This window comes from Euleptes europaea, chromosome 12 (assembly GCF_029931775.1).
Source record: "Euleptes europaea isolate rEulEur1 chromosome 12, rEulEur1.hap1, whole genome shotgun sequence".
NCBI lineage: Eukaryota > Metazoa > Chordata > Lepidosauria > Squamata > Sphaerodactylidae > Euleptes > Euleptes europaea.
In genome coordinates, this window is record NC_079323.1 from 58,729,209 (window position 1) to 58,744,672 (window position 15,464).

Genomic DNA, 15,464 nt, shown 5'->3' on the forward strand with positions numbered 1-15,464 from the left:
GCGCTCTCCTCGTCGCCATAGCAACGCTCGGGAGAGTCCCTCCCAGCACAGGTGAGCCGTACCTGGGCGGCTCCATCGCCTCAGCCATCTATGCTGGCGCGGGGGGGCGGGGCGGGGAGTGTTTGCTGCGCGGCCTGTCGGGAGCGAGGGCGCAGGCGCGGGGGAGAAGAAGACCGTTAGGGAAGCGCGAGTTTGGGGCGGCCGTTGGGAGACGTTGAAGGGGGGCGCAGCTGTTTTCCAGACTCTTCGTGACGTCGGGGGGTTCGAAATGCCGTGGAAGGTGCTAGAGGTGCTGCTTGTGCCGTTGCTACGCGAAGGTCGGACGTGGGCCGAAAGCACACAACTGTAGCAACGGGTGATGGTGGCAGCATGCAGTCTTCTCATATGGCCTTGGTAATCGGGTCTAAGGCAAACAGGAATATTGTCGAAGGCTTTCACGGTCGGAGTTCATCGGTTCTTGTAGGTTATCCGGGCTGTGTAACCGTGGTCTTGGTATTTTCTTTCCTGACGTTTCGCCCGCAGCTGTGGCAGGCATCTTCAGAGGAGTCACACTGAAGGACAGTGTCAAGTGTGTAGGAAGAGTAATATATAGTCAGAAAGGGGTTGGGTTTGAGCTGAGTCATTGTCCTGCAAAGTATTAAAGGTAATGGGCAAAGCATTGTCCTGTAAGTATCAAGATAATGTGCTAATGACGGTGTGGTATGTTCAGTGTTACTCCTCTGAAGATGCCTGCCACAGGTGCTGGCGAAACGTCAGGAAAGAAAATACCAAGACCACGGTCACACAGCCCGGATAACCTACAAGAACCAAGGAAAGGGGAACTCTAGGAAGAAGTAGAAACGAAAGCTCATACCCTGCCAGAAAATATTTTTGTTAGTCTTTAAGGTGCTACTGGACTCTTGCTCTTTTCTACTTCTTCCTAGAGTTCCCCTTTCCTTGGTTCTTGTAGGTTCACTTCTTCAGATACAGCTAGAATGTGAATCCATCTGTCTTTAAGTAGAGGAGAGTGAATTCAGACAAGCATTAGAATGTAAATATTAACAGTATGTACATAGCAGGCGTGATGGGATTAGGTGTGGTGTACAGAAGAGTCTGTGCTGTCCAGGGGAGAGATGGGTGTGGAAAAATCAGCATTGGTAATGAGCCATGAATGCAAGGTCTTTATTCAGCCCAGGTCAATGCATTGACTTTAGTTTGAATATCAACTGTAATTCAGCAGTTTCTCTTTCCAATCTCCCTTTGAAATTCCTTTGTAAGAGAACTGCTACTCTTAAATTTGCAGAAAATATTTTTGTTAGTCTTTAAGGTGCTACTGGACTCATGCTCTTTTCTACTACTGCAGACAGACTAACACGGCTACCCACTGTAATTATCTCCAGGAAGAAGAGTAGCTTTGTTGTGCTAATTGGTTTAGATATCAAGCGGTAGTGCATGTTGATAAGCCAGGGCTTCCAAGAATTGGCCCTAATTGATTTCCTGTCTCGGCCATGTGGTTTGTTGTGGTGACTTTCTGGATACTGAGTCAGCAAGTGTGTTTATGATTGTGAATTTCTAAGTTAGCCATAATCATAACGATGTGCATAAATCTGCACGTTCCAGTAAAATAAAGCAGAAGTTGAAAGCAGGGTTGAAACCAAGACACAAGCTTCTGCAAAACTCTACTCATAAGAACATAAGAAAAACATAAGAAAGGCCCTGCTGGATCAGACCAAGGCCCATCAAGTTCAGCAGTCTGTTCACACAGTGGCCAATCAGGTGCATTTAGGAAGCCACAAACAAGACGAGTGCAGCAGCACCATCCTGCCTGTGTTCCACCGCACCCAAAATAATAGGCATGCTCCTCTGATACTAGAGAGAATAGGTATGCAGCATGACCAGTATCCATTCTAACTAATAACCATGAATATCCCTCTCCTCCATGAATATATCCATTCCCCTCTTAAAGCCTTCCAAGCTGGCAGCCATCACCACATCCTGGGGCGGGGAGTTCCACAATTAAACTATGCGTTGTGTGAAAAAATATTTCCTTTTATCTGTTTTGAATCTCTCACTCTCCAGCTTTAGCAGATGACCCCGTGTTCTAGTATTATGGGAGAGGGAGAAAAACTTCTCCCTGTTCACTCTCTCCAAACCATGCGTAATTTTATAGACCTCTATCATGTCTCCCCTTAGCCGCCTTCTTTCCAAGCTAAACAGCCCTAAGTGTCCTAACCGCTCCCCATAGGACAGTTGCTCTAGTCCCTTAATCATTTTGGTTGCTCTTTTATGCACCTTCTCAAGCTCTGTAATATCCTTTTTTAGGTGTGGTGACCAGAACTGTACACGGTATTCCAAGTGTGGTCTCACCATAGATTTGTACAAGGGCAGTATGATATGAGCAGTTTTATTCTCTATTCCTCGTCTAATGGCCAGCATGGAATTTGCCTTTTTTACAGCAGCCGCACACTGGGTTGACATCTTCATTGAGCTATCCACTACCACCCCAAGATCCCTTTCTTGGTCTGTCGCTGCCAGCACAGATCCCATCAGTGTATATGTGAAGTTGGGATTTTTTGCCCCAATATGCATCACTTTGCCCTTGCTCACACTGAATCTCATTTGCCATTTTAATGCCCATTCTTCCAGTACGCAGAGATCCTTCTGGAGCTCTTCACAGTCCGATTTTGTTTTAACCACCTAAATAATTTGGTGTCATCTGCAAACTTGGCTACTTCACTGTGTAACCCCAACTCCAGGTCATTGATGAACAGGTTGAAAAGTACCGGTCCCAACACCGGTCATACTACAGACTGCCTCCGTACAGGTTTATTAGTGATTGTTTTCCTTGTATCCCACAGACAAGATATGAAAAGATGTATGTAGCTACAGATGCCAATAGTGATGTCTTTTAACTGCTTGCCCAACCCTCTTCTGTGCTGAGTACTTCTAGGAGTCCTTCATTATTTAAAAAATCAAATATACGGACAGATTCCACAGCTATTGCATGAAGAAACAGGTAGAATACATGTAGTGCTATTTTTCTCCCTACAGATCCCTCCTCAAAACCAACCTTTCCCATGTAGCCTTTGCCATAATCCTCATTCCAAACCTTAGCCAGGTTTTAGGTATATGCAATTTACATATGCCTACTTTCATTCCTCCTTAACCTTGCATTGTCCATTTTAGATTGTAAACTGCTTAGGGGCAAGAACTTGGCTTTTCCCCCTATGAATTTCTGGAACTATATACACTGACAAATAACTTGGCAGTCTTTTGGTAAGAACTACAGTTATCTTCAGATTTCCTTCATTTCTTGTATATCCTGGGTGAACTCTTTATTTAAAAACATTTTTATGTTGCCTTTCTGTCCTCAAAGTGATGAATAATTAAAAATATATACATTTACTTTTTAAAGCAATACATATATATAAAATTAATTAAAAGCAAACAAGTGGGAGAGCGTCAGTTTATGTAGAATCTCTTGCACTTGTGTTTTCACAATTGGGAGCAGTGTATCTGTTAAATAGAACTGTTTTCTGTTATCAGTTTTATGGGGGTGGCGTGTGTGCACAGGAATGCCTATTGTAAAAGAACCCTCTTACCCAGTTATTATATGTTTGCTGCAGATTCGTTTGTTGTCTATTTTCCTAAGCATTTTTTCCTTCTTCCTGTTTAGGCTCTAGTCAATAAACAACTTGGTTATTTTTCTAGCTGCACAGTGTTGTCAAAAGTGTTGAGGAGGGGATGCCTTCTTGAGAGCCCCTGTTTCTCATGGAGGGGTCTCTTTCTATTTGGATGGTGGGGGATCTTTGGGGTGGGAGACATTGGCCCTGGCTTTCCTATTGTTCTTGAGCAGTGGGTCACATGGTGGGATAATTAGGAAGCGGTGTTCTGTGTGAAACTGGTATCTTCCCTTGAAGTTAAGAGTTTCAACTGGATGGCAGTTGGCTTTCTAGTAGGCTTGTTCTATTAATTTTGACTTGAACCTTGTCAGACTCAGAGGTTTGTCTTTAGCATCCTTCAAGCAAAACCCACCAGGCGAAGGCTCTGAAGCAGTTAAGACTTTATTAGGAGCAAAATTAGACAAAGTAAGAAGCTGGCTGCCTCCAGGGCATTCAAGGCTACTAATGAGGAATCAAGGCAAGAGTACATGGTTAAAATGCAATGCAGACTTCAAAGATGGATAGGGCGAAGTACACAGATAGCTACAATCCATGATGAGCTTTCTCAGGGTAGCTATAGACATTACATGGCTATGCAGCTGGGGTGATTGTGGTAAACAGGATAGGCATACCATACTGAGCACAGAACACAGGATACAGATACTGTACAAAGGCATAAGAACCAGGAGCACATGACCGGGGCCTTGACTCCGAGCCAAACCCTGGCCTACTCGAAGCAAGAGCCTGTGAGGAGCAGTGTCAGGCTAAGGCCGTGAGGCAGGGCCTGACAAACCTGACACAAATCTCTTCTGAAAACATTATTCAAGATGGGATTTATAAACTCACATCAGCTTCATTTTATCAGATCTTTTCAGTGACTCTCATAGTATCACTAATCGACTTAACTGCATATGCTTGTTTTGTTGCTACTTGGAAGTCTGCCTTTTTCTCCCAAAAATAACTTGCTTGGGATTCTTTCCTCTACCAAATATGAAATTGAGTTTGTAAGAAAAACTCGCTTTTTTGGACAAGTGTATTTGCTTAATAATGTTTATACCAGCAGTGTAAGTAGTCAATAGTAAATGTTATTTATTTATTTTTTATTTAATTATGTTATTTATAGACCATCTTTCTCACTTGGACTCAAGGCAGATTATACAGAGTGATTCAATACAAATGGCAGGATGGGACATTCAATAGACAAAGCAATAGGAATTAGGGTGGTAAAACCAACCTGAAATCTAAAAACAGAACTCAACCAAAGCATAATTATTAACACGAAACATTAAATGATGCAAAAATTGCATAGTAGGATCCTAGTTTCAGCAAGCTATACACAGTAGTACAGACCACAGCCCCTAATAATTTATCCAAGTAACTTTGTGAAACATATAGTACAGTGCAACTCTGTTGCCTGTGCAGAGAAGCCCTCTTGAATAATTCAGTCTTGCATAGTTTGTGGAAAGCCAGCTTATTTAGTTACTTTAAAGTATTTTTATAGCAATAAGAAATGAGTCTTAGAAACAACTAATGTTGTCTTTCAGCTAGTAAGGCGTGCTGCCAATAAGTATGCATATAACTTAAACATTTAAAGTGAGTGTCCTTAAACATGATTTAGGTATTGCTTAATAGATATAAATGTATTTCTGAAAGAGAGAATCTCCTCCACCATCCTCCTCCTCCATCCTGTTTCTAGTTGGAGCTATGCACACAGAATATCTGTTGTGCACATCATCGCTGATTTTAACCTTGTCATGGGTTTAGTTAAAAATCTTGTGCTGAGTATTTGCAGAGAATTAATTGGCTTTTCCCCACAAGACCTGAGTAGAGAAATGGACATAACATAAGGGAACCTAAGAACTGGATGTGTAGTTGAAATGATACCGTTCTTTTCCAATTTGGAACCCAATTTAAATGTTTTTCAAATCAAACTTTGACTTGGCATGTGTATTTTAAAAATAGGATACAGAATGTTGAAAGAAGTTAACAGAAGCCTGCATTTCTCACTTCTGTTTTCGCAAGCTTTTATGTTATGGTATGTTTTATGGCTGTTTCCTGTTCCACCTCCTCATGTTCTTTGCCAGGACATAAGAAGCTACCTGCACTTGAATATAGATATTAAAGCCAATTGGTGCTCATTTTTTAACAGCTTGGTGGGGGCAGTTTGGTGCAACACTTAGCTGTTTTTCAGTCTCTAGCTTCTTTGCTCCAAATTACACTTCTTCATCTGCTCATGTCCTCCTTGGTGTTTGCCCATGTTCTGAATTGAGAGAGTTGGGGAAGCTAGTGAAGGTACAGTTCGGTGTAGAAGAGCTGCAGGCAGCAAAAGGATCAATTACATACCCTCACACCCTGCTTCTCTGATCTAAATTCTTTCTACTGGCAACTCCTTTAAAAAAGCAAAAGCCACAGTTTACTCTTAAGAAGACCAATCAAAATGACCCAAAACAATATGTAAGCATTTGAGTTCTCTAGAACTCTGTGTGTCATTTTGCTTTGTCATAATGAATGTTATTATGTGGCTATTGTTTTCAGTTATTGGTTTGGACCAATCTCTTGCACAGAAATACTTGGTTATTTCAAATGCAAGCTGATCTCTTACCTTCCATTCAGGAATGATAAATGTTTTGGAGTAATTACTACAAGGATGCATTATACTGAAGTTTTCCCTTAACTATGTAATGGTAAGGCACAGACTGCAGCTATGTGACGTTTGATTGCTATACCATATTGAAGGCAATATTGAAGGCAAAATCACAACATTGACTTTACAGATTCTCTCGCATTAACCGTCCCTACTTTGAATATACTGGTATGATAGACACAGTTATGTGATATTTGCTGTTACCTGCAGTGTTGCATGTAATTATATAATGCATTCATTAGATTCCTACTGTTACCTTAGAATATTCTTTGGGCTTTCTTCCTTTTTAAAAAAAAATTGTTTGCTTTTATTTAAACTAAATGCAATATTTCTCACGTCTATATTTTAGAGAATGTGGATTTATTTGTTGGATTAGCAAAGTTAAATTACATAGCATATTCTTGATTTCAGTTTTAATTTTCTACTTGCTGCATTCACGACCCAGTTGCTCCCAATGTATATACATGTACTGCCCAGAGACTGACATGGACTATTCACTGGGATATAGGTTTGTTGTGTTATATGATCCATTGTATTTAAATAATATACTTAGTGTTCAAGTGGAGTTTTTTGAAATAATCCACCAGTGTCCTCACAACTAAATTGTTTGCCTGAGTAATACTGGCATGTATCAATTTGTTTATATCAAAATGATGTTTTGCTTTGGAAACCCTGAAGGACTTTGGATTTTGTTTAACACATACACACTGAATAGTATATAGTATATTCCTACTATACTCCTGATAGACTCTGTCCCACCATTGTTTTCTAGTATTATTGCTGACTTCAGTGCAATGAACACTGCCCACCTAGCTTTTTAAAATGGTCTCTTATGGGCCTGATTTCTTGTACAATGTTTTTTTCATTTGGCCTTTTTAGTGCATGGGGGCATTCACTCGATTACTTTGTTTTTGGCACCTTGCCATTTTTATATAGTTCTGCTTTCTTTGCTTCCTCTTCTTTCTCTCCACATATATACTGAGTAGAATCCCACTGATGTCCCGTACCCCCCCCCCCCCGGTTTCATCTCTCTTCTCCTCCCTTTGGCTTGGACCCACTGGAGTCGTTTGTGGGTAGAATCTTTTCACCCACAGAGTGCAACTTTCTCAACTTCCTCTTCCAAAGCAGCACAAAAATGGTGTTCCTGAAGGACGGAGGAGATGAGAATGCCAGGTCTGTGGACAGAAATCCTTTCACCTGCAAATAATTAACTTTTCACATATCAGTGCAGAGCTTTTTAAATTCTTGTTGAGATTTTGGTGCATACCTCCAAAGTATGAACTGGCAGAAGCGGTCCAAAAAAGGACCAGATACTCCCAATGGAGCCACTGTTACACTATTTGCATCAAAATTGGAAGCAAGGTCCCAGAGATTTTATCTGCAATAAACTCACAAACGTCACAACTAACAGCTAAATCACTAACGATTTGGGACTTTTCCTTAGGACAGATCAGTGTCTGAAGTATGCTAAACTAATAACTATGCTGACACTGGAGAGTGAGAGATTCAAAATAGATAAAAGGAAGTATTTTTTCACACAACGCATGGTTAAATTGTGAAACTCCCTGCCCCCCAGGAAGTGGTGATAGATTTGGAAGGCTTTAAGAGGGAAGTGGACATCTTCATGGAGGATAAGACTATCCATGGTTACTAGTCAAAATGAATAGTAGTCGTGATGCATACCTATTCTCTCTAGTGTCAGAGGAGCATGCCTATTATATTAGGTGCTGTGGAACACAGGATGCTGCTGCAGTCGTCTTGTTTGTGGGCTTCCTAGAGGTACCTGGTTGGCCACTGTGTGAACAGACTGCTGGACTTGATGGGCCTTGGTCTGATCCAGCATGACTTTTCTTATGTTCTTACTCCTTATACCAGGTGTTCTTTCCTGCTGCATCTCTTGGTCCATTTTAGCACTCAGCCCTTCCAGATATGGGATATCTGCTATAGTAATAAGATAAATGGTATCAAGCCCTGTGTACTCTCCTGCAAGCCATTTTATGTAGTGTCTGATTTGTAGCTTGCATTTTTTATGTTTAGTTCATCCTCTTGCTGAGGGCTGCATTCCACAGTGTTTCACCATAATAATACCACTGTTGGATCACGGTGCATGGGGCAATGATAATATTTCAGGCATGTGAATTGGCCCAAAATGGAATGCTGTCTTTTGCTGCTTTCTCCAGCAACTAATATTCACTACTGCTGTCGCCTTTGAAACCAGAGCATCTCCTCCAACCTGCCAGCACCTGCTGGAAGAAACAGAAGCTCAGCAACCCTTTGTGATCTTCAAAGCAGCTGTCTGGCACCATTGCCCCCACCCTTTCTCCAAGGAGCTCAGGGCAGCATACAATTGGGAATTTGGTTTTGCCCTGTATACTTGGCCTATGAACACTGTGCCTTAGTCTGTCATGTATGACGAAAGGCATGGTGGCAGCTGCTGATATCCTTCAGCCTGTGCCTTAATGGCTCTAACCAAGCCATAAGATTCAGCTGAGAATGACTAGTTCAAGGTCATCCTCTGAGCTTCTTTCCCAGGAGTAGACTGGGAGGCAATAATGGCCCTGGTAAAGAGCTCCACCCCGGCTCTGCCCTCCCACTAAGAGGGGAATGCGGGAATTGTTGGCTTCCACTCGCCCTGCATGGGATGAGGTCTGTCCCTTGCTTGGGGCAGGGATAGCCTCCCAGGCCATCAGCAACCTGGACTTTCACCAATACACAAGGAGGAGGAGCACCACATTGTGTCCTGCGCTGGGTCTAGTTTGGCCAATATGAAAATCAAGATGAGGTGGAGCTTTTTAGTGAGCTTCCATAAAGTATGAACTAAGGAGCCTTGTGGCACCTTACAGCAGAGGAGCAATAAGAATGAAGCAGTTGGGGGGATATTGTGCATCTAGATTTATATATAACCACACACATCTGGGTACACAGGAAAGATTAAAAAACAGCATTAAACAGTAGGGCCATGAAATGCAAGGGGTGGTACTTGTGCCATGGTTAGTGTCAGATTAGGATCTGAGAGATGCAGGTTTGAATCTCCGCTCTGCCATGGAAACTTTCTGTGTGGGTGACCTCGGCCAGTCACACATACTCACAGGGTTGTTGTGAGTATAAAATGGAGGAGAAGAGAATAATGTAAGCTGCTTTGGGTCCCCATTGGAGAAAAAGGAGTATAAATAAAATAGATGATAATGACATTTCTGTGCAGATTCCAGAGATATTCAAAGAGGCCCATCAATGAAAACAGTTATCTATCTAGCTGTACTAGTTTTCCAGCTGTACTGGGAAAGAAACCTAGAATACAGGATATGTCAGACAGGTGTTCTAATAAATTCTGGTTCAGCAATTTCATACATTATATTCTTGTTGAAGTTGGTATATGAGCATCCTGGGGAACTAAAATAGGGTTACCGCACTTTGTATTCCCAGCAATGTATTAAGAGTTTGAAAATGTTTTAAAAAACATCGCTTTAAAAGGGTTTTTGGATACCACGGCTTATAAATGGTTGGAAGACGTCTCCACAGCTAAAGAGGCCAAACAAAGCACGAACAGTATTTTTTATAATGTTTTCAAACTCTTAATACATTGCTGGGAATACATAGAAAGTGCGAACAGTATTTTTTATAACGTTTTCAAACTCTTAATACATTGCTGGGATTACATAGAAAGTGCAAACAGTATTTTTTATAACGTTTTCAAACTCTTAATATAAGTGCGGGAACAGCCACAGTCTTCCATTGGGTTCTGAGTGTACTATTCTAGAGCAGTTGAATGAGCTCTTGCATTGGACCAGAACTTTTAGTGCTGTTTGGCACATTACACTTGGGGAAGCCCTCTGGTATGTGCTTGGGTGACTTATCATTATGTTATACAGAGAGCGGTCTGTTGCATGAAATATGGCAGAAGGTGTGGCTTTAACTTTTTTGGGCCCACACAGTTACAGTCTGCAATGGCTCCTTTCCATAGTGGAGCAAATTTTGAACATAATGTTCTCTGTTTCTCTCCTAAATATCTATAGGGTTATCATGTCTGGAGCCTCCTCAGAATGTTACCGTACTTGTTGTTAACACGAACATCACTCTGAAATGGGACTGGGAAAACTCATGTGGCCTCAGTGTAACCTTTTCAGCACGGTATGAAGAGTAAGTTACCAGGTTATTTTTAATTCACAATTGAGAAGCGTTTGTAAAAGCTGCTGATATTTTTGGGATGTGTCTAAGTAGCAAAGGGGCAGCTATATTAGTCTATCATAACAAAATAAAACGAACGTATAGTGGTATTTTGAAGGCTAACAACATTTTATTTATACCGGGAGTTCTTTGTAAGGGGAAGATTTAGGTGGGGGAAACTGAGGCAAGAGAGGCTTGGCGTGAGTAAAGTGTAAATTACCAATGAAGGGGAAAAGGGAATAGTTGAGGTAGAAAGGTTAGGTGGGAATCCTGTCATAAATCAACAGAAATGGCAGCTGCACACAATGGATGGTAAAAGAGGTCAGAGGTTCAAACAAATATGCAAAGTGATCAAATTGGATAAATGGTTTAATTGAAAATTAACCAATACTAAGCCATGGTTACAGTCTGATAAAACGGGTTAAAAACAGCCAATTACTTTTTCTAGAAAGTGGATCCTGCAGAGCTGCTAGAGATTATTGTAAGGAAGGAAATTCCAGTTTCTGTTTTCACCAGGTTGGCATGTAGTGTTGAAATTCTTGAAGAGTTGTAATTCAGCATCAGCTTCTCCACCTTGGCTCCCCCTCCCATAGTCTTCCCCTTAAGAAGAGTTCTTGTTGTGATTTTCTCTTCATATATCTGAAGAAGTGAGCTGTGACTCACAAAAGTTCATATTGAAATAAATGCTATTAGTCTTTAAGGTACCACTGGACTTCCCTTATTTTCCTAAGTAGCAGCCAACTTAATTTTTTTTAAAGCAGACATGTGCTTCAGAAAGTCAGAATGGGATATGCAGGGATGGCATTTTAAGACCAAGTTTCAAACAGAATACAAGCTTAACTTGCTGAATATATTCACAATTGATAAGAAAAAACATCTTCTGTATGCCTCTGTAACCTGGCTGTCTGGATCCTTTGCGTTCTACCAGACTGTTCAGCAGAGGCTGTTCACTCTTCCAAGCAATTTGCTGCAAAGAAGAAGCTGCTGCTCCTGGATGTGGGCTAAGGCGAGAAGGGTGTGTGTCTGTGAGAGACCCTATCTCAATTTCATTTCCACACCATCATTGCCTCTTGATTAGATTTGCAAGTCTGAGAGAATCTCCTTCACTTTGTGTAATGGGTGGGAGGGGGGCCCCAGTCCAAAGGAGCTTCTCTTCCTCTTATGTAGTAGCCTGTGTCTGTCTAATTAGAGCTTCTCTTCCTCTTATGTAGTAGCCTGTATCTGTCTAATTAGACAGATACAGGCTGAGGAACCCTAGATGCCATCCAGTAGCCTCAGAGTAGCTGTGGAGGATGTAACTCACTAGGTGAAACAGTGAATTTGGGGAAGGTGGCTTGCTACCAGCATCCCTCCCCTTTGCCCCTTAATGTGCTAAATATGAAGAGCCACTGGGGAGGTAAGGGTTTGAAGGAATTTAAATGGGAGGGTGGGTGGCGAACAGTTTCTGCAGACAACCTCTCCCTGTGAGATGGAACCACACACAACTAGAAAGAGGCAAGGGGTGTCAGGTGACAACCAAGGTTTCAGAATCCATGTGTGCTACCAAATGGATGGTTCCAACATGACGTATATACGTTTTTGGCCACTAGGTGGTGTGGATTAAGACTCAAATAAATTTACCTCCCGAATCACCAACACTTATTATTTGAGAACTTCTGTGTTACCTTTCAGAACGCCAGAACATGAGATGAACCTTGAAAACTGGAGAGTGGTTCCGGAGTGTCAGAATGTAGTCTCCACAGAATGTGATCTCTCATTACTGAAACTAGATTATTTAAGTTACTGTAATGTGAGTGTAAGAGTGGAAGCCGGGAAAGAGAGTTCTCCATGGGCCTTTTTAAATTTTTGTCCTTATCTTGCAGGTACGACTCTGTGCCTTGTGTGTCTGCTTCTGCATGTTATGTGATTATGAGCAGTGCTGAGGCCTAATTACAAATGTTTAGTAGCTTAATTATATGGCTTCTAATTACCAAATGAGGAGCCCCGTGGTGCAGAATGGTAAGCTGCAGTACTGCAGTCCAAGCTCTGCTCACGACCTGAGTTCGATCCCAATGAAAGTCGGTTTCAGGTAGCCGGCTCAAGGATGACTCAGCCTTCCATCCTTCCAAGGTCGGTAAAATGAGTACCCAGCTTGCTGGGGGTAAAGGGAAGATGACTGGGGATGGCACTGGCAAACCACCCCATAAAACAAAGTCTGCCTAGGAAATGTCGGGATGTGACGTCACCCCATGGGTCAGGAATGACCCGGTGTTTGCACAGGGGACCTTTACCTTTTAATTACCAAAGCATCAACTTGGGTTTTACTTTGGTACCACTGGCAGGTTGGTCCTCTACTTTTGTAGAACTGTGGTGAGAGAATCTGTGGCAGGAGATGCTGAGGATTGCAGTGGGGGCTGCCTGCTTGCAAAGCAGATGCTGTGACCCTAAGCCAGGGCCTATTAGTGGTGGAAGGAGAAACAAGTGGAGGATGAGAAGGAGAGGAATACCAGGGAAGGTGTGACAGAGGGCCTCCAGTGGGAGAATTCTAATTGCTAATAAACACCATAATGAGCTGCTGAGAAGTGGCACCCCACCACAGCCTTCGTTTATCATGTTGTCTTTTCCTTTTCACACACACACCCCAGACTGCCTCATAGCAGTGCAGGGGGCATGAGGGGTGGTGGTGGCAATGAAGGATGCACTCTCTCATGGGCCCCCTGTCGAAAAAACAGCTGGAAGGGATCTTAAGGGTCATCTAGTCCAACCCCCTGAACAACACAGGAAATTCACAACTACATACTCCTCCCCCCTTCCCCAGTGGCCCCTGCTCTATGGCCAGAGGAAGTCAAAAAACCTCCAAGGTCCCTGGCCAATCTGGCCTGGAGGAAAATTCCTTCCTAACCCCAAAGTGGCAATCACCATTACCCTGGGTATGTAAGAAAGGGCCACCACAGCTGAGCACTGACTCATCCCTTTCTGCCCTCTCAATCAGGCTATGAGGTAGCTCTCCTGCTGTATCTTTTCCTCCCTATCAGCCCTTTCAACCAGCTCAACTAAGCATAGTTCAGTAGGACAAGGAAAGGAGGAAGACAGCCTGCTTAATGAAGGCATCATTGGGATGGTTCTTTGTCCTCCTGGTGGCAATGGGTCTTGTATTACCAGATGTACCACTACACATACAGATAGCTGTAACTGTATGCACAAATGTAATTTCTGGTCAGGCCCTTCAGTGATGCAGTTAAGCAGTTTTAGACTCTGGCCTTAATAATGATTCCCCTCCCCCCTTTAGAGGGCAATGTAGACTTCAAATGCAAAATTGCAGTCTGCTTTTGGGGTCCGACTGCTGAGTCCCTTAGTTGGGGCCCTGGAATACCATCCCAAAGTCTAGCCCAGATAGCCCCATTTCCACCAGTTGCTTCTCTGATTATCCTTCCTCATCTACTCAGAAGAGTCCTGCTGGCCATATCACACAGGAAGGATGGAGGAGCTAGACAGAGGAATGAGAGAAGAGGCATGTTAGTGGTATCCTATCTCAGAACACTTGAAGATATATAGTCATCGCTTTCAGTCGGAATCTGGTAGTCATGCTAATACCAGAGTTAGTGGTGGCTGCATTATATTCACAAACATTATTTTACTAACACCAGGTTCTCATATTTGTAAATGACTAGTGTGTTGTTTGTTCTTTGTTAGCTTGCAACTTGAAGATGTAGACTTTGAAAGCAATCATTAATGCGAACATTTGTACTTAAGTCTGTAATCTTGGTCAACAGCTCAGATTGGTCCTCCAGGAGTGCTGTTGGAAACAGATGGAAATCTAAACATCAAAATTACACATCCAGAAGAAGGCCAGTCAAAACGAATGTGGATGTATGACATTTTAACCTACAAGCTAGCAATCTGGAAGAACTCATCAAAACCTGAGGTGCTACATTGATCTCCATGAACCTTTTAATGTGCTACATTGTTACTTTGACTTAAGTGGTATAATGTATTGCTTTCTAATACATTACACACTTTGTGATGTTAGTATTTGTTTCTGTGTTGAGAGTACTAAATCTCTAATTACTGCAGTCCTGTGCCAACTCAGTGGGATTGATTTCTGAGTATGCATTCATAGAAATGGGGTGCTTAAAATGTCTACTGTTTTTAATGCTGAGCAGTGTGCTCAAATAGATTTTTCACATTCATGCAGTGGAATAGCTCCAACCTGCCCAAGCTGTTGTCCAGTGTTGTTCTTGCTCTTGACATAGGGTTGAGAAAAGAAATGAGATTAAAATGCTTATTTCTTGTTACTGTGCAAAAGAGAGTTTTGAATTTGGGCTCACAGCTTTTTGTAGCTTTGTTGGATTACTTGTGAGAACCTTAGTGCAAGCTACACATGAAGCATACCATTATTTTGTGTGTGTGTAGTACTGTCAAGTAGCTTGCGACTTATGATGACCCTATGAATTAATGTCCTCCGAAATATCCTATCATTAACAGCCTTGCTCAAATCTTTTAAACTGAGGGCCATGGCTTCCTTGATTGAGTCAATCCATCTCATGTTGGGTCTTTCTCTTTTCCTGCTGTTTTACAGTCAGACTCCTCCTACCATTGGAGGTAAGTGGGCCTCTAAGACTGGCATCAGAGCAGGACACTGCTCACCCAAAATGGATTCCCCTTAGAAATTGGGAACTATTTTGTTCCAAGCCTGGGCAGGAAGGGGTTGGCAGCTGACTGTCCCCTTAGCCTAAAGGCGGGCCTGGCTTAACAATGGGACCAGCTAGACCTCATTGTGTCACTTTAAGGTGATCTAATCAGCGCTACAAACAGACCATTACTCTGCAGCATCCCTCTAATCAGTCAGCTTTAAGGAAACTGTCTAGGCATTCTCTTGGGATCACACCCTATCAGCTGAACAGTTAAAAGATCATTACGCTTCTCCTTTCCTTTTTTATCAAAACTCCAGAAAAACAATCAATTCTTTGTTTTCTGGCTTTTTTGCTCTCCCCTATATACTATGTGCCTTGCCTTTGACCCTTACTAGTGTCCTT

The 15,464-nt window shown here is 42.3% G+C and overlaps 1 protein-coding gene across 1 annotated transcript in view; it reads left to right on the forward strand.

Annotated features, from left to right (window-relative positions):
- The first annotated feature begins 268 nt into the window (after positions 1 to 268).
- Positions 269 to 15,464, forward strand: part of IFNAR1 (interferon alpha and beta receptor subunit 1) — a 29,949-nt gene continuing 14,753 nt past the window's right edge. The window contains 4 exon segments of the mRNA XM_056858215.1: positions 269 to 317; positions 10,299 to 10,422; positions 12,121 to 12,311; positions 14,202 to 14,353. Coding sequence (XP_056714193.1) covers positions 269 to 317; positions 10,299 to 10,422; positions 12,121 to 12,311; positions 14,202 to 14,353 — 516 coding nt within the window.